This window comes from Hypanus sabinus, chromosome 3, assembly GCF_030144855.1.
Source record: "Hypanus sabinus isolate sHypSab1 chromosome 3, sHypSab1.hap1, whole genome shotgun sequence".
NCBI lineage: Eukaryota > Metazoa > Chordata > Chondrichthyes > Myliobatiformes > Dasyatidae > Hypanus > Hypanus sabinus.
This window is the reverse complement of record NC_082708.1, coordinates 10,829,479-10,849,722: the sequence shown is the minus strand read 5'-3', so window position 1 is coordinate 10,849,722 and position 20,244 is coordinate 10,829,479. Positions and strand designations below refer to the sequence as shown.

The following is a 20,244-nucleotide window of genomic DNA, read 5'->3' as shown; positions in this document are numbered from 1 at the left end:
TCGAATTTCTGAATGGACACTACCTCTATATATAGAGACACACACATTGTAATTTATTGTTTTTTTATTGTGTATTGCAATGTACTGCTGCTGCAAAACAAATTTCTCGACATATGCCTGTAATATTAAACTTGATTTTCCTGTAGTTGCCTGACCTACTAACTTCCTCCAGCGTTCTGTGTGCGTTGCTAACTGTAAGTTGTTGGCTGTCTTGCAGAGAATTTTAGCAACGTTACTGTCATTGGGGTTTAATATGAAACTGAAAACCTGATGTTTGGAGGAAGTACAGTGGATATCTGTGTGTGCAGAATGTAGAGTTCTGCTTCCTCCTTTATAAATTGATGTCATCCCTCAGAGATGTTTACTTGGTTGACTTGTCAACAGACAACTTCCCCTCAGAGACAAGCATTGGCTGTAACGACGCAGGGAGATCGAGCGGACGTTTGACTAGCTGCGACTAATTGCATCTTCAAACCTCCCGCAGATAATGGTGCAATGGTTCTAGATTGAACTTCAGCGTGAATGCATTTCCATAACAGGTATTTTATACGGTGTAGGAAGTGCTGACTGATTATATTTCAAGCATCCAGGTGCTAATCCCTCAGGTAAATTTCTGCCATTTCCCGCTGCCTCCTGTTGATCTCAGTTTTGATTGTGAATTTGCAAACCTGGCTGATCGTTGGCGTAGATCTGTGGAGTAATACAGCACTCTGTCCATGCTGATCGCCAGGTAACCCACATGTCTTTGGGATGGGGGAGGAAAACAGATTTCTGGTCAAAGGGGGAACATGCAAACTCCTCTGTGTGTGTGTCTCTCTCTCTGTCTCTCTCACTCAGAAACACACACACACACACACACACACAGACACACACACACACACACACACACACACAGACACACACACACAGACACACACACACACACACACACACAGACACACACACACACACACACACACACACACACACACACACACACACAGACACACACACACACACACACACACACACACACACACACACACACACACACACACACACACAGACACACACACACACACACAGTGCAGCAAGTTCTTCCCCCAAGCCACCAGACTCCTCAATACCCAGAGTCTAGACTGACATCTACATCATTTATTATTATATTGAAATTTGTCCTCTATTGTGCCTAAGATCTTGTTTATTATTAATTAATTATTGTACTGCCTGCACTGTTTTGTGCACTTTGTCCTGTGTAGGTCTGTAGTCTAGTGTAGTTTTGTGTTGTTTCATGTAGCACCAGGGTCCTGGAGGAACGTTGTTTCATTTTTACTGTGTACTGTACCAGCAGTTTATGGTCAAAATGACAATTAAAAAGCGACTTGACTTGACACATTCACACACTCTCACACACTCCTCCTTCGGTTGTCCATCAGAATCTGACGATGATGTTCACTCCTTTAATGGTGAGATCTTTGATGACGATATAGTCCTCAAAGATATATATATATAATCTCTCTCTCTCTCTCTCACATTCACGTGTGCACACACACACACACACACAAATAATTGCGATTAATGTACCTATCACATACTGTGATCTGCACTAATCCTATTTACCAGCACAAAGAGAAAAAAGAGCAAAAGTACAGAGGCTGTGGACATGGGTTTGTTGTCCATTTGGAAATCTGATGGGGAGGGGAAGAAGCTGTTTCTAAAACATTCAGTGTGTGTCTTCAGGCTCCTGTACTTCATCCCTAATGGAAGCAATGAGAAGAGGGCATGATGGGGATGTCCTTGATGTTGGGGAGGATAGTGCCCTTGATGGACTTGTCTGAGTTTGCAACTCTCTGCAGCTTTTTCTGATTCTGTGCAGTGGTCCCTCTGTACCAGACAGTGATGCAGTCAGTTATGATGCTCCCCATGGAACATCTGTAGAAATTTGCTAGTCTTTGGTGACATACCAATTCTCCTCAAGCTCCTAATAAAATATAACCAGTCACATGCCTTCTACATAATTTCATCAATATGTTGGGCCCAGGATAAATCTTCAGAAATGTTGACACCAAGGAACTTGAAACTGCTCACCCTTTCTACTGCTGTTCCCTCAACGAGGACTGGAGTGTGTTCCCTTGACTTCTCCTTCCTGAAATCCACAATCAATTCCTTGGTCTTACCGATGTTGAGTGCAAGGTGATCGTGACACTACTCAACCAACTGATCTATCTCACTCCTGTACGCCTCCTTGTCACCATCTGGGATTCTGCCAATAACAGTTGTGTCATCAGCAAATTTACAGATGGCATTTGAGCTGTGTCAAGCCACACAGTCATGAGTTTAGAGAGAGTAGAGCAGTGAGCTATTCCGGGAGTAGCCAGTGAAGCACCAGTGTTGATTATCAGTGAAGAGGAAATATTATTTCCAGTCTGTACTCATTGCACCTCCATCTGGTTCCCTTGCACCCCCCCTCACCTCATCCTTCTCTGCCCTGCCCCCATAGGGTCCAAGTCTCACCTCTCCTAGTACCAGCCCAATAATTAGAGCAAGTCAAATTAAATTTATTGCCAAAGTACGTATGTGATACAATAGACTATCTTGAAGTTCATTTTCCTGCAGGCATCTACAGGGGAAAAAAGAAATGCAATAGAATTTATGAAAAACATTATCATGAAAAACGTAAACAAAGACAAACAATGTGCAGAAAAGGATAAATTGTGCAAATGAAAATAGAAAATATTGAGAACGTAAGTTGTAGAGTCTTTGAAAGTGAGTCCATAGTTGTGGAATTGTTCAGTGCTGAGGAGAGTGAAGTTCTCCTGGCTGGGTCAGGAGCCTGATGGTTGAATGGTGATACCAGCTCCTGAACTTGGTGCTGTGGCACTGAGCAACGTCCCTCTGGATTTTTAAAATTACAGACAGACAGACAGATGTACTTTATTGATCCCGAGGGAAATTCGGTTTCATTACAGCTGCACCAACCAAGAATAGTGAAGAAATATAGCAATATAAAACCATAAATAATTAAATAATAATAAGTTAATCATGCCAAGTGGAAATAAGTCCAGGACCAGCCTATTGGCTCAGGGTGTCTGACACTCTGAGGGAGGAGTTGTGAAGTTTGATGGCCACAGGTAGGAATGACTTCCAATGACGCTCAGTGTTACATCTCGGTGGAATGAGATTAGCTGTGCTCTGAACAGAAGAAGTTTACGTGGCCTGAAAATTGCTGCTCTCTAAATGTTTTTCTTGCGATATGCACGCCGTGAATACTTCAACTGAAAATTTAAAAGTCACATACTTCTAATTTTATTTATTAATTGAAGGGTACAATGAAATACAGTAGAACAGAGGAAATCTCTCACGATTCGTAAAGTTTTCTTGTCTGTCTTCATTCTAGCTGCGAGGTAACAAAGGCCATGTGCGTGGGGGTATTTCAGTTACTGTGTGGCTGCGTGCCTGACAGCTTAGATTAGAGGGAGGGAGCAGTGGTCCTGAGGCTCCTGCACCTCCTTCCTGATGGCAGTAGTGAGAAGAGAGCATAGATGGTGGGGTCCTTGATGATGGATGCTGCTTTCTTGCGACAGTTATTGAGAAGCGGGTCTTTATTTAGCAATACAAAGCTGAGCACACCCATTGAGCCATGCCGCCCTGTAAACCCTAAACTAATCGGGGGCAATTTACAATGACCAATTAACCCAGCCGGTATGTCTTTGGACTGTGGACGGAAACTAGAGCCCCCACTCCTGCATTCATTCCGCGAGCAAACATAGAACATAGAAATCTACAACACATTACAGGCCCTTCGGTCCAAAATGTTGCGCCGACCATGTAACCTACTCTAGAAACTGCCTAGAATTTCCCTAGCGCAAAGCCCTCTATTTTTCTAAGCACCATGTACCTATCTAAGAGTCTCTTAAAAAACCCGATTGTATCCACCTCTACCACCGTCGCTTGCAATGCGTTCCATGCACCAAAAGGAGGCTCCTTATAGAATGACGGCAGAATTGAACTCTGAACTCTGGAACTGCCTGAGCTGTAATAGCATCACGCTAACCACTACGCTACCATGGCTCCCAGCGGTTGTTTACTTCATTTGAATGTGCAGTGGCTATTGACTTTATTTTAGTCTTCTTGTTCCTCCAAGTTGTTCTAATTACCAGCTCTGACTTAATTGCTTCAATGCCAGGGGCCCATTTCTGCACATCTCAGCTTCCATCCTGAAATCCACTGAGACAAAACGATTGCATTTGCACTTATTTAACACTTCCTCAAAACTTTGCCAGGTTTTTGGACTGAATTCGAGGCACTTGAAATATGATCTCTGTTGGCAAAGCGCAGAAAGATGTGGCGAATTAAGTTCTCGGAAAAACAATGGGATAAATATGCATCTCGTTTCTTATTTTGAGTCTTGAAGGGATCTTGCACACATTGACCCCACATTTCAACCCTGTTGACTATTCCAAAAGAGTTTGACTAGCATTCAGAAATTGAATAAAAACACAAAATGCTGGTAGAACTCAGCAGGCCAGACAGCATCTATGGGAGGAGCATCTATGTTTCAGGCCGAAACATCGTCACTACCTCCTCCCATGGATGCTGTCTGACCTGCTGAGTTCTGCCAGCATTTTGTGTTTTTATTTATTTCCAGCATCTGCAGATTCACTCGTGTTGCCTTTGGAAATTGAAGCCTTCTTCCTGCTCATTTCATTGTATGTTTCGATGTACATGTGATAAATAAATCTGAATCTGGTTTCACCCATCACCTGCCAACTTATATCCCTTACCCTCCCCTCCAACCTTCTTAGCCTGGATTCTTCCCTCTTCGTTTCCATTCTTGATGAAAGGTTTCAGTCTGAAACTTCAACTCTTTATTCCTCTGCATAGATGCTGCCTGGCCTGCTGAGTTCCTCCAGAATTTTTGTGTGTTACTCTGGATTTCCAGCCTCTGCAGAATCTCTTGTGTTTATTTGTTCCTGGTCTCACCTATCACCTTCTAGCTTGTACTCAGCACCCCACCCCCCACCCTTAATCCGGCTTCTTTCCAGTCCTGATGAAGGGTCTTAGCCTGAAACATTCCCCATGGATGCTGCCTGGCCTGCTGATCTCCTCCAGCATTTTGTGTGTGTTTCTCTGGATTTTTAGCATCTGCAGAACCAAAACACGAGAAAGTTTTAAGATGCTGGAAATCCAAAGCAACACACACAAAATGCTGAAGGAACTCAGCAGGTCAGGCAGCATCTCTGGAAATTAACAAACAGTCGAGGTTTCAGGCTGAGACCCTTCTTCAGGACTTATGCAGAATCTCTTGTGTTTATGATTCCCTTTGGTTATGGAGTTCTCTGACCTGCACCTCTCCCATAATGGTTCATATCATCACCTTCCGAATACCAGATTCCAACACTACTTGCATTTGTAAACGCAAGTAACTCTGCAGATACTGGAAATCTTGAGCAAACCGCAGACAAAGTACTGGAAGAACTCATGAATGTTTCAGGCCAAGAACGTTCATCAGAAGTCATGGAACAGAAACAGGCCCTTCGGCCCATCTGTGCTTTACCAAACATGAACTTGAAAGAAAGGGGGAAGAAGCAAGAATAAGGTGGTCTTATCCGAGCAGAGTGCATCACCTGCCAGTTTGGAATCCTTCCCCTCCCTCATATTCTTATTCTGGGTTCTTCCCTCTTGCTTTGCAGTCTTGATCCATATCCGAATCTGCCAACAGGATAACTGCCTGAGAAAGGAAGAACTAATAATAAAGATTAGCTTTATTCGTCACATGTACATTGAGACATTGAAGCATGCAGTAAAATAAAAGTAATAACTTTATATAGCAATTTTCATACGTTAAGATTTTGGCTCAAAGTGCCTTACATAGATTGGAAAGATAAATCGATATAATTATCAAAATATGAGACAAAATTAAAAATCATAAATAAAGACAAACATTATATAGAATAAAATGTAATCAAATAGATCAAATTCTAAAGTTCATAAGACATAGGAGCAGTATTAGGCCATTTGACCCTTCAAGTCTTCCCTGCCAATTCACCATGACTGATCCATTCCCCTCCGAACCCCAATCTCCTGCCTTCTCTCCGTAAGACTCTTCATGCCCTGGCTAATCAAGAGTTTATCAACCTCTGCCTTGAATGCACTCCATGACTTGGCCTCCGCAGCAACAAATCCCACAGATTCACCACACTGTGGCCAACGGAATTCCTCCTCGTCTCTGTTCTAAATGGATGTCCTTCTATTCTGAGGCTGTGCCCTCAGAATAGAGTGATCACATATATATAATTAATATCACAGGCATTAAGTAATCCTATAAGTAGGCCAAATTTAGAAAGGAGGTTTATAGAAGGGTTTTGGAACATTCTGTAGTACTATCCTGGCATATCTCGGTCAGTAGAATATTCTAGATTTTGGTGAATAAGAGCAAAAGGCTGAATCATTAGTTCTTATCTGTTTGGCTCTACAAACCCCAAGCAAACAAGTACTTGTGCTTCTAAGATTACAATTATGGATGTTAGTGGATAGACACTCCAAAATATACGGAGGAGCTAGATTATTCAGAGCCTTTTATTAAGAGTATTTTAAAATTGAACCTGAAGGACACAGACAACCAGTGTAATGATGCCAAAAGCGGTGAAATGTGCTCAGATTTTCTTTTTTTTTGGGTTAAGATTTTTGCTGCTGCATTTTGAACAAGCTGCAGCTGATTTATAGCTATTCTTAGGCAGTCCTGACAATGACTAACACTGTCCGAGGGTTGTGCTGGGGGCCCAACCCGTATCTCTTTGGAATTTGGGAGGAAACTGGAGCTCACAGGGAGAAGGTACAAATGCTTTACACTCAGTGGCAATTCAACCCCCATCAGCGATTGCTAGCGCTGTAATATTTTTTGTGCTAACCACTACGCTATTTTACTATGTCAGGAGAGGCCATTCATGCCACTGCAGCTATGCTTGTTCATTATTGCTTTTGCCCCTGTAGATAAACCCACTTAGTCCTTCATGTACATCTAAGGTTTTCTCTGACAGACAAAAGACATACTGGTTAGCAGGTTAAACATTACTGATGGCCTTTCGGACAACAATGAAGGTACTCCATATCTGTCTGTCATACTGTCGCATACAGATGTACTTATTGCAGTTTCTGTAACAACCAGTCAGGGTCGATACCCCTGAGCTAAACCCTGGAACCTGGAGGAGCGGTGGACCGCTCTTAGTCTGGCCTCTACCCTCTTACCTGTTTGGCATTGCTGACCCTACCAGGAGTGGAAGCACAAGGCCCTGACTCCAGCCAACATAGCCACCCCTGTGATAAGGTTGTGGTTCTCTTGGAGGTAGTAGATTAATTGGTCATTGTAAATCATCCTAAGTGATTAGGCGAGGGTTAAATAGATGGGCTACTGGGCTGTGCATTTTGGACGGGCCAGAAGTTGCATCTCTGAATAAGTAAAAACAAATAAAGGGTGGTTCCATGAAGGACTGAACAGGCCACGGAATATTTTCTGGAAGAAGGTAGATACAAGAAGAAGGTGCAAGGATTTTGATTGGGTTGAAGCAGAGGTGATGTTTCTAGTTGTGATGAAATCCAAGAGCATTCTAACAGGTTGCATCGCCATCTGATATGGAGGGGCCAATGCACAGAATTGGAAAAAAAAAAGAACTTGAGGGTTGTAGACTCAGCCATCTCCATCGTGAGCACTAGCCTCCCAACAACTGAGGAAAAAGGCAGCAACCATTATTAAGGGCCCTCACCACCTGGGACATGCTCTCTTCTCATTGTTACCATCAAGGAGGAGGTTAGGAGCCTGATGACACACAAATCAACGTTTTCAGAGCAGCTTCTTCCCCACCGCCATCAGATTTCTGAACGGTCCACATAGTCATAGGGTCACAGAACAGTACAGCACAGAAACAGACCTTTTGGCCCATCAAGTCCTTGCCAAACTATCAATCTACCTAGTCCCATCAACCTGCACCTGAATAATACACCTCCCATCCATGTACCTATCCAAATTTCTATTTGTCTGAGTTTTCAACTCTCTGCAGCCTTTTCTCAATTTGTGCACTGACGCCTCCATACCAGATGCTGCTAAACGACAAACTTCACAACATATGTCAGTGATAGTAAATCTGATTCTGATTCTGAAGGAGAACTGTCAATATAAGACTGTCACTAATCCATCCAAGAAGGAATTTAGGAGAAGCACGTTAGTGCTTGGAATCCTTGTCCTGTGTGGACGCCTCCCCCAGTGGGTGGTTAGGATGTTTTTATTTTACGAAGCTGGAAAGAACGCAGAAAAAAATTCACAAGGGTGTTGCCAGGACTTGAGGGCAAGAGAGAGGTTGAGCAAACTCTTACTTTATGCTTTGGAGTGAGGTAGAATGAGGGATGATCTTATAGAGGTGTATAAATTCATGAGAGGCACAGGTAGGGTAAGCACACTGAAAGTCAAAGCCTGATGGTTGGAAGTCAAAGATTTCTGAAGTCTTAGGTGAAATATGAGGGGGAGGTTCTTCACTCAGATGACAGAGAGAGTGTCAGCAGAAATGGTGAATGTGGGTTCAATTTCAACATTTAAGAGATATTTGGATAGGTACATGGATGGGAGGGGTCTGGCACAGATAGCACATATAAGTACAATAGGAGAAAAATATACATTCACACACAAAAGTATAATATAGCCCAAGTCCCCAAGAGTCACGACCTGTAGATTGATGGTGCATGGGATGTTGTCCTGGAGCCGTGTTTCTGCAAGAACGAGCATGCAGCAGTTCCTCATCACACGCTGGTGCAGCCGCAGACCAGCTTGCCTCCAACGAGCGAACACCGGAGGGCAGCACCGATGGGAGTGGCCAGCCCCTAACCCATCATGCTGGCTTCAACACCCCCCTCCCCCCGCCTCATGAAGACCATGGAGCTTCCCCACTACTGGTCTCGCCAGTGAGCCTTTGTAGTATTCTACAGTATCAATGTCCAACATGGTCTTGCAATTGTGGACTATCCATGAGATTAAATGCTAGGAGAGGGTTGGGAGGCTGAATGGTCTCCTTTGCCTTTATTTCCGCATGAAAATTAAATCTTGACCTCAAACCCATTTGCAGTGTGTCTAGTTTAAACTCAGTTTTTAGCACATCAATTGTTCGTATCATATCACTAAGTTGTACCAGTTGGAGGGAAGTTGTATAACCTGGAAAGACTTATACAGTGAGTGATAGAACAAAGGGAACTGGGAATACAGGTCCATGGCTCTTTGAAAGTGGTGTTGCAGACACATGAAGAAAGCCTTTGGCACATTAGTCTTCATAAATCAACGCACTGAGTACAGGAGTTGGGATGTTATGTTGAAGTTGAAGACATTGGTGAGGCCCAATCTGGAGTATCATCTGAAGGTTTGGTCACCTACCTTCAGGGAAGATATCAAAAATGGGTGCCACACTAGCGTAGTGGTTAGCGCAACATTATTAGCGCATTCTGGAGTTCGGAGTTCAATTCTGGCACCATCTGTAAGGAGTTTGTATATTCTCCCCATGAACTGTGTAGGTTTCCCCTGGGTGCTCCAGTTTCCTCTCACAGTCCAAGTAGGTTAGTCAGTTATTTGGTCACTAAATAATCCTATGATTAGGTTCGTGTTGGTAGTTGATTTGCAGGCAGTTGGTTCATTGGCTCATTGGTCCATAAGCCCTGTACGCACTGTTCCTCTGGATTAAAAAAATAATAAAAGATCGAAGAATTGCCAGGACTTGAGAACCTGAATTATAGGGAAAGGTTGAATAGGTTAGGACTTTATTCCCTGGAGGGGAGGAGAATGAGGTGAGATTTGATAGAGGTGTACAAAATTATGAGAGTATAGACAGGGTAAATGTAAGCAGGCTTTTTCCACTGAGGTTGGGTGAGACTAGAAGTAGAGGTCATGGGTGAAAGGTGAAATGTTTAAGGGGAACCTGAGGGGGATCTTCTTCACTCAGAGGGTGGCGAGAGAGTGGAATGAGCTGCCGGTGGAAGTGCTGGATGCGGGTTTGATTTCAACATTTGAGAGGAATTTGAACAGGTACGTGGATGGGAGGGTTATGGAGGGCTAGGCCCTGGTTGGAGGTTGATAGGATGAGGCAGATTAATGGTCTGGCATCGAATGGACTGGATGGGCCAAAGTTCCTCTTTCTGAGCTGTGCTGTTCTTTGACTTTATGACTGTAAGTATTGTGACTCAGAGTGAGGGATTTTAATTCCAAACAGATCTACCTGTGATTAACATGGAATGTGCAGATTTATATTTGTGTTATTAACTGGCTTGAAGAAATTACAGTTTAAGATTGATTCAGGTCACTCCCTGTCACCCAAGTTAAATTTTTAAAGTATCATTTCCATCAGTGAGAAAGATTGCATTAATCTTAAGTACATATTTAGCAAATGGCTTCTGTAGAAATCAGTTGGATATTTGCACTGAGCCTTAAGCAGTACATTTTATACTGAACAAATTGTTCTGTAGGTTGTAAATCTGAACAAGGGACATACAAGGTAGGATGCGGTTTACAGAGAAGCTATTTGGTCAAACAGGTCTATAGTTTCTGTGTTCCACCTGAATCAAGTTTATCATCGTAGGCATATGGTACGTACATCGGGTACAAATGCCCAAAAGTTGGTGATGTTCAGCAGTGAAGCACATTGCAGACATAAGTTTAAATTTAATTTGGCATGAATTATACACAAATAGCACAAAATATAAGCATGACAACACCGGAGTAAGTTGAGAGAGCAATAATGGAGTAGAGCAGGCATGGGCAAACTACGGCCCGTTAAGCTTTTTAATCCGGCCCGCAGAACTTGATGAAATTATATTAATAAACCTTGTTAACGTTTTTTCCCCGCAATTCTGGCGTTTTCCCAATAGATGACGCACTCTATATACATTTGTGGCGACCCATTTCCTGGCACATCCGAACCAGCTCACAATTAGCCAGCGTTCCGGCTACGGGAGATAGCCTGCGGGGATTTGCGAGCACAGAGCTTTGGAGCCTCTGCGCCATGGGGGGCAGGTTGAGGGAGGCTTAAAAGTGAGGCTGGGGATTTCGAATAAAGTTTTTTTTCTTCGACTGCAGTTACCGACTCCGCGTCGTAACTTTAGCGCTGCATGTAGCATACCGCTACACATTGACCTTTGTTGAGGTGCAGCGTATTACTCCACATTTGCGCTTTGCTCTTTGTTCGGCTCGACCTATTTGTGTGAACAGGCGTTCAGCGTCATGAACATCAACAAAGCCAGCCACAGATCCAAGTTAACTGACCAACACCTCAGATCCATCCTGAGAATCGCCACAACAAAACTAAATCTAGACTTTGATGCGCTGGCTAAAAAGGGAGACCAACAACACTGTTCCCACTGAAATTAAAAATAAGTTTCTTCATTGTGTTATGTAAAAAATGCATTTGAAAATATTTTTTTCAATAAGCCTTACATGTTACATGTCATTTCTGTTAAGTGATGGACATGAGTAGTGCGCAGGTGCACGTACGTTCTCAAAATAAAAAATGCGCTCCAGATCAAATAACGCGCTCCGCATACTGGCGCGCTCTCACTGTTCTGTCATTGTGCGGGTTGTTATTGAGTTTTGGCACAGGGGACAATTGAATAAGAAAGAGCAGGACAAGTAGACCTGCATCTCCTACCGTTTTTGAAATAAAGACAGTCAGGAGGAGAGTGATGATGATAATATCTTGAAGGATAACAGAATTTTCAGTGCTTTAAAATAATAACTGTTACTATTAAAAAAGCTGTATTTTATTCATTTAATTTTCAGTGTTTTAAAAGTCATTTCAATAAATAGCTAAATACCATGGGACTTCAAAGACAGATATTTTGTTGTAATGCATTTGTTCATTTTCAATTGAAATTAAAGCACATGTTTTCTACATATCCCATGATATTTTATTTTCTCTTATGAGGTGTATTACCAAAACACTCTGTCCATCTGCTCCTGGTCCGGCCCCCCTGTCAAATTTTAGAACCTTTTGTGGCCCTCAAGTCAAAAAGTTTGCCCACCCCTGGAGTAGAGTCTGAGATAGTGTTAGGGACTTTTAGGTCAGTTCAAGAACAGGTCGTTCAAAGTTCAAAAATAAACATATTATCAAAGTATGGATTTGTTACCATACTTAAGATTGTTTAATGTTATTTCCAGTACACAAGTGTAAAGGAGCACAAAATAATCTTTACTCTGTATCTGATGCAGCACAAAAACAGACAGCAATGTAAAGAACACAAAATTTAAAAAAAATCAGAATAAATATAAATGCATAGTTACAGACTGTTATAAATGCCCTGACATTTAGGGCAGCAATGAACATCCTTCATTTCTGTCTGTCCTTGGCTATCTTCTCTATTGTGCCCCAGGCATGATTCAGGGTCCTCATTTCTGAACTATAAATACATTAAATAGCTTGTATGCATTGATTGTATGTCCACAAAATGACACTAGGCATGGGAGTATGTGTACATAACATGACTCTGACAGGAAATGATAAAGTAGTGTTCGTTGGGGGTGTGGAGGGGGGGGGGGTTAGTGGGTGGAGGTGTTGGTCAGCCTTGCTGATTGGCGAAAGGCACTGTTTTTGTATCTGGTGGTCCTGGTGTGGATGCTGCGCAGCTTCCTCCCTGATGGGAGTGGGACAAACAGTTCATGAGCAAGGTAGGTGGGATCTTCCATGACGTTGCTGGCCCTTTTCTGGCACCTTTCTTGATACTTGGCCTTGATGGCAGGTAGGCCGGTGTCAGTGATACAGGTAGGCAGGCGCCGGTGATACTTCGGGCAGTTTTGACTAGAGATTCATTTTCTTGCAAAAAAAAAAGAAATCCAATAGAAAAATCTATCCATAAGCATACAAAGACGGACAAAGAATGTGCAAAAGCAGAACTTCATCATAGGAGATGTGAGTGCTGCTGGATGCAAGAGATTGGAAGGGTGTATCACCAGGCTTGCGGTTGTGTTTCAGTGAACTGAGAACAGGACCAACCCTTTTCTTTGCCCTTGTGCTTTTCCAGGGGGAGTGAGCTCCAACCGGCCGATGGGCAGCACTCCAATCCAGTTCAAAAAGGTCAAGCTGGGAGGGCTGCAGGTTGTCCGTCGGCGTTTGCTTCAACGCTATGAGTCCCAGCCTTTCCTCTCCTGCCTGGCTGGGCTCTACGGATGCCAGTGGAGACGGTACCAGCGTACCAGGATCCTTCCCGGAGAGCTCTGCTGCAGCAAGGTAAGCAAACCCTCCAGCTGGCGGGCGTAATGTGGCATCTGGGGAACGTCACTGGGCACTACAGCACAGAACCAGTGATAAGTCCTTTCCTGGTTTGTCCTCCCAGAGTGTAACATCTCACATTTGTCTGCATTAAATTCCATATGCTGTAATTCAGCCCATTTTTCCATTTGGTCCAGACTCTGCTGCAAACTCTTAATGCCTTCCTCGTTGTCCACGACAACTCCAATCTTGGTGTATTCTATAGATTTACTGGTGCACTTTATTATGCAGATCATTGATATAGATGACAAACAACAATGGACCCAGCACTGATCCCTGCGGCACTCCACTACTCACAGGCCTCCACTCGGAGAGGCAGTCATCTACAAACACTCTCTAACTTCTCTCGTGAAGTCAGTGTCCGATCCAATTTACCATCTTGTCTTGAATGCCATGTGACTGAACTTTCTCGACCGGCCTTGTCAAATGCCTTGCTGAAGTCCATGCAGCCAACGTCCACTGCCTTGTCTGGCAACTTCCTCAAAAAGGAAATTCTTTTTGAGACTTTCACAAAGTTTAAGAAGAGCACGTGAATCTCCAGGTCCAGACAGCTACAGGCCATGCAAGTTTAGAATAAAATAATATTTATTTATTTAGTGATACAGCGATGAGTAGGCCCTTCAGGCTCTTTGAGCCATGTTGCCCCAGCAACCCCAGACGAACTGGATTAATCCTACCCTAATCATGTGACAATTTACAATGGCCAATTAACCTACCTGGTATGTCTTTGGACTGGAACAACCAGGGAAAACACACTCATTCTACGGGTGGACGTACAGAGACTCCTTATTGAATGGCACTGGAATTGAACTCCGGAGAGCCCTGTGTTGTAATAACATTGCACTCACCACCACGTTACCGTGGTAATTTGTGGTGGGCAATGACATAGTGGAATAAATATGACTCTGTGAGCAATGCACACAGACTGCTGGAGGAGCTCTGAAAGAAAGGCAGCAACTATGCAGAGGAATAGTCAATATTCTCTGGTCATCAGATCTGGAAAGAAAAGGAGCAAGAGCAGTTCTTGGTGGTCAGGAAAGTTGGGTGCCGCGGTAAAATAATGGGTAGTGCGACACTATTACAGCTAGAGACTTTGGAGCTTGGAGTTCAGTTCCAGAGGTGTCTGTAAGGAGTTTGTACGCTCTCCCTAGGACCATGTGAGTTTCCATCCGGTGGGGTATGGAGGGCTATCCTTCGGGTGCAGGCAGATGGGACTAGGCAGAAAACAATGCTGGCATGGATGAGAAGGGCTGAAGGGCCTGTTTCTGTGCTGTAGTGTTCAATGACTCTATCTCATAATCCATCTCTTTCCATTCTCTGTATTTTTTTTTGTTTTTTTAAATTTTATTTTCAATAGATTCTTTAGTATAAATGTGTACATAAGTATAATATTAGCCATTCTCTGTACATTTATGTGCCTGTCTCTTAAACAGACTTTTAGCCTTTAAACACTGCTATCGTATCTGTTTCCACCTCTCTGTAAAAAGTCTTGTCCTGCACATCTTTAAACTTTTTCTTCTCAATGTATGTTCTCTGAATACTTGACGTTCCTACCAGAGAAAAAAATGTCCTACCTATGCGACCAACAATAGGAATTTACCCTGGGGAGACGACTGTTAGCATCGATGTCCCTCGTCATTTTAAACATGATGAGGTTTCCTACATTCCAGGGAATAAAGGACGAGCCTGGTCAAAACCTTTCCCTGTAGCTCAAACCCTCTAGTCCTGGCAACATCCCTGATCAGTTCTGTTAACCATAGGTATTGAGGAAAATGCGTATATTTCAAAGTAAACATTCAATGTAATTATCAAAACTCATTTATGTCACTATATGTTACCCTGACGTTCATTTTCTTGTGGGACTTCACAGTAATTATGAAGAAACACAATAGAATCAATAAAAAACTATACATAATACAGATGGGTAGATAACCAGTGTCAAAAGACACCAAATTGTGCAAATACAAAAATAAAAAGTAAAATAATAATAATAAATATTAAGTAATAAATATTGAGAATATGAGTTGTAGAGTCCTTGAAAGTAAGTCCATGGGTTGTGGAATCAGTTCGACATTGGGTTGAGAGGAGTTATCCACCCTGGATCAAGAGCTTGATGGTTGAAGAGTAATAACTGTTCCTGAACGTGGATCTAACAATCCTGTACTTCTTGCCCAATCGCAGCAACTAGAAGAGCACAAGGCCTGGATTGTGGGGGTCCTTGATGATGACTTTCTGCAATCTTTCGAATTTAGTGGCATCTTTTTTTATATAGACGAGTGGCTAAAACTATGCTCGAAGTGCAGCCTCACCAACGCCTTGCACCATACCCCAGCTAAATCATCCTAAACCTTAATTGGGTAGAACAGTTAGGATGGGCCAAACAGCCTGCTTGTTTTTCAGAGATGCCACTCGGTAACAGGAAGTTCTGACCCAGTAACCCAGTAGCCCATACTTTCCGGTTACACACATATGACCAATTAACCTATTAACCCGTACGTGTGGAGGCTCGCTGGCATTGTAATAGCATTGCTCTAACCACTACACTACCGTGTTGTCCTCTGAGGAGAATCATTCAACATTTCAGATGTTTTTGATCAAACATCCGTTCAGAAGTCAAGAGAGAGACATAAATGCTGTTGCTTTGCGATCGTTTATTAGATGCTAATAGAACAAGGAGAACTGGAAACGAAGAATTGCAAAAGTCAAGTAGCTCAGAACAAGAGCAGGAAAAGATTAAAGAGAATGAAAGTGGTGAACAAAGTGTTCAGCTCTTTTTATACTATAGATAAGAAACATACCATTCAAATATGTAGATAAGGGTTAACCAATCAAATCCGTCCTATTCAAATAATGCAACACCAGAGTAGCTTCTGAATTATACAAATGCAACACTAGGGCACACACTGATACATTTGTTTATTAAGATACAGCGCAGAACAGGCCCTTCCAGCCCTTCGCGCACACTGCCCAGCTGCCCCCGATTTAACCCTAGCCTAATCATAAGACAATTAACAATGAACAATTACCCTACCAACCAGTGTATCTTTTAACTGTGAGAGGGAACTGGAGCACCCGGAGAAAATCAACACGGTCATAGGGGGAATGGTCAAACTCCTTCCGGACAGCGGCAGAAACTGGACCCGGGCGGCTGACACCGTAAAGCGCTGTGTTAATCACTGTGTTGCCTTACATACTGTGACCACTAAAAAACATACTAGACACTTACGTGAATATAAGTAGTAACATAAAATATAAGCAGGCAATTAATTGTTAAACCGCACAGAAAATAACAGTCTAATGAAACATTTGCTTCCCTTGTTGACTCCAGTTTGAATTTTTCTGCTTTGGGGTTCTGGTCTTGACCTTTGGCCTGGCGTTTGTGCTCCTGTACTTTTGGAGTGAAGCAAAGAATGATTACAATGACTTTGATTGGTGAGTCCACTGTGTTCAAACCCTAGTTTGTTTCCCACCAGGTGTAAATCCCTACTTCTACTTCTAAAGTTCAAAGTAAATGTACTGTCAAAATATGTATCTGTCACCATATACTACCCTCAGATTCACTTCCGCAGTAGAGTTCATGAAAACCCGAACACAGTAAGACGGAAAAATAGCCAGTGTGCAAAAGGCACCAAGCTGTGCAAAAGCAAAAAGAGAAAAATCCAGCAAAAATAATAATAACAAATAAATAAGCAATAAGTATTGAGAACATGAGCTGTTGAGCCTTTGAAAGTAAGTCCATAGGTTGTGGCATCAGCTCAGTGTTGAAGTGTGTAAACCACATTGGTTCAGGAGCCTGAAGTTTGGTGGGTAATAACTGTTCCTGAACCTGTTGGTGTGGGACCTGAGGCTTCTGTACGTCCTTCTCAAAGAGAGCAAGGAGAAGAGAGCATGCCCTGGATGCACTGGTGTCTCTAGCAGCACAGTGGATCGAGGTAGATTAATTTCTTTTTCAGGATCTGGTAATGAAAGCAGACAGTTATTTCTCATTTCTGAATGTCCTTGTGCTGGGGCAAGCCATCCTCTGCTGTTTCTCTAAATAAAAAAAAAAACAAGAAGCTCCCACCTCCAATGGGGCTGCAGGAACACCTTTACCAAAAGGACTGCAGTGGTTGAAATTGGTGGCTTAGCCACCTTCCCAAAGGGGAATAAGGGATGGGAAATAAATGCTGATGATTCTGATTTCAAAGCACATTTATTATCAAAGTGTGCGGTGCATGGCCAAGTGGTTAAGGGGTTAGAGTAGTGATCTGAAGGTCGTGATTTCGAGCCTATGCAATGTGTTGTGTCCTTGAGCAAGGCACTTAACCACACATTGCTCCAGTCCACCCGGCTGAAAATGGGTACCGGCAAAATGCTGGGGGTTAACCTCGCGATAGACTGGTGTCCTATCCAGGGAGAGTCTCATACTCTTAGTCACTTCATGCCAAGGAAACCGGCATAAGCACTGGCCTGATGAGCCTGCAAGGCTGGGGACAGACTTTATCTTATTATCAAAGTATGTATATAGATTACAACTCTGTTTCTTGGCTGCCTCGGAACCTGTTCAAGAAAACACCAAACACCGAATGTGCGGAAAGAAAGAACAAATTGTGCAATCAATAAAGAATTGAGCAAACACAGTATCAAACATCAAACTAGTAGAGTTCAGTTCAGTGCTAGCCAGTGCAAGCCACAGGGTCATTCTTTGCCAAAGCACCCCAGTCCACATCGATCGCCTTGATCAAACTGCTCAGAAACAGGAACAAAATGTGTTAATATTCCCGACGGTCAAGGAAAATATTAACCAGGTAAACACAGGGATACACATTGTAGGTAAATATTTGTCAAGGAAAGACATTTTATATCAATTTTAAGAAAGTGGAATTTTAAAACATCTCTGGGCCTTGGTAAGATTGTTAGCAATTAAATGTCTAGGATTCTTGGCTTGAGAGTACTGTCTGAAGGATGTTATGACCTATCTTCATATTTCACTGGTTAAATTTTGTCCAGAATATTTATATCCAGTTCTGATCATCTGTCAGTAGGAAAGGACTAATATTGGTAGGGAGGGGTGGTAGAGAGAGTGTGAGAAACAGTAAGGGAGATTGTGAAATATAGAGAAATGGAGAAAAAATGTGTGAGAAAGAGCACCAGTGGGCACAAAAATTTGACAGATAGAGCAAAAGAGTAATTGAGAGAGTGAGAGAGGAACAGAGGGATAGATAGAGAGGTAGAAAGAGAGAGTAACAGGATTGTAGGTAGTACTACTGTGAAGAAATGGGGGATACTAGGATTATTTCCTTTGGGAGTAGAGAGGCAAGGAACACTTAATGTTCTGATGAGAGTTTGATGGAATGGAAAGGTTTGCTGTCAGAAAACACAGAATTTAACTCATTGCCAAATGACCGTGTGTGTGTGCGCGTGTGTGTGTGTTGTGGAGGAGTGATCTGGAATCAGGAAAACCTGAGGTCCATTGTTATTTTTTATAAACGGGACTGGATAAATGGGTGGAAAGGGATCCGAGGAAAGAAGAGAGGGAATTGAACTAACTGGGGATCTGCTTCAAAGGCCCAGTACAAAGACGAGGGGCAGAACGGCCACTTGCGTTGTATCTAATTTGCTTTGACGTGACATAAATATAATTGACTTCAGGTTTGATGTTCGATATTCTATGTGTTGTTTGCTTGCTTTTTGCCGTTTGTGTGATTTGTTCTTTTCTCGTGCGTCGCGTGTTTGATGTTTTCTTGAACAGGTTCCACGGTGTTTTTTTGTCTCGTGGCTGCCTGTGGGAGGATGGATTTCAGATTTGTATACATCCTTTGATAAAAAAAAATATACTTTGAATCTTTGATAAAACTCTAATCTGGTGTTTTTGTTTCTGTTTCGTTCTTCTCCAGGAATTTCTACAAGGACAGATGGATCCCATGGTCATCTGTGGTGCTGGGTGTGACAGCAACATTTTTTACATATATTGCCATCTTACTGGTGAGTGAACTGTGTTCTCTCACAGATCGATGGTTAAAGGTGGTGAACAGTGAAATTCCTAACTCTTGTACCCGTGCCGTAACCGATGAACCAAGTATGCCACGTCCTCAGTGGTTGTCTGCATCTCCTGCTTTCCAGCATTTTAATTCCCACCACCTCCATATTCCATAAGCACATAAATCATAGGAACAGAATTAGGCCATTCGGCCCCTTGAGGCTATTCCACCATTCCATCTCAACCCCATTCACCTGCTGCCTTCTCTTCATGACCAATGATGCCCTGATTAAACAAGAACCTGTCAATCTTAGTTTTAAGTATACCCAATGACTTGGCTTCCATCACGCCTGTGGTAATGAATTTCACAGATTCACCACCTTCTGTTTAAAGAAATGCCTCCCCAGTTCTGCTCTAACGGGATGTCCTTCTATTCTGTGGCTGTGCCCTCTGGTCCTAGGCTCCCCCACTACAGAAAACATTGTCCCAACACCCACTCTGTCAAGGCCTTTCAAGATCTGATATTTCAAAGAGAGCCTTCCTTATTCTTCTAAACTCCAGTGAATACAGGCCCAGAGCCATCAATTGCTCCTCATAAGTTAACCCTTTCATTCCTGGTATCATTCTCATGAACCTTCTCTGGACCGTCTTCAATCTCAGCTCCACTTTTCTTAGATAAGGGGTCCAAAACTGCACACAGTACTCCCAAGTGTGGTCTGACCATGCCTTATAAAGCCTCAGCATTACATCTTTCCAAAACAGACCTGTCTGTTCTCGACCTTCTTCACTGCCAGAGAGAGGCTAACCACAAATGAATCAAACAGCACCCCATGTTCCAACACAAACAAAATGCTAGAGGAACTCAGCTGGTCAGGCAGCATATATGAAGGGGAATGATCAGCCGATGTTTTAGGTTAAGACCCTTCATCAGGACTGGAAAGAAAAAGGGAAGAAGCCAGAATGAGCAGGTTGGGGCACAGGAAGGAGTACAGGCTGGCAGGTAATAGGTAAAAC

The 20,244-nt window shown here is 42.8% G+C and overlaps 1 protein-coding gene across 4 annotated transcripts in view; it reads left to right on the top strand.

The window, feature by feature from the left end:
* The window catches only part of gdpd4a (glycerophosphodiester phosphodiesterase domain containing 4a), a 143,683-nt gene that overhangs the window by 59,957 nt on the left and 63,482 nt on the right, over positions 1-20,244 (top strand). For 3 of the 4 annotated variants that reach the window (XM_059963730.1, XM_059963731.1, XM_059963733.1), the window contains 3 exons: positions 13,024-13,229; positions 16,600-16,703; positions 19,148-19,235. In XM_059963730.1, coding sequence (XP_059819713.1) covers positions 13,047-13,229; positions 16,600-16,703; positions 19,148-19,235 — 375 coding nt within the window. In that variant the 5' untranslated portion in view covers positions 13,024-13,046. Of the gene's footprint in view, positions 1-443; positions 606-13,023; positions 13,230-16,599; positions 16,704-19,147; positions 19,236-20,244 lie in introns of those variants that run through there. The other variant, XM_059963732.1, reaches the window with a different exon arrangement.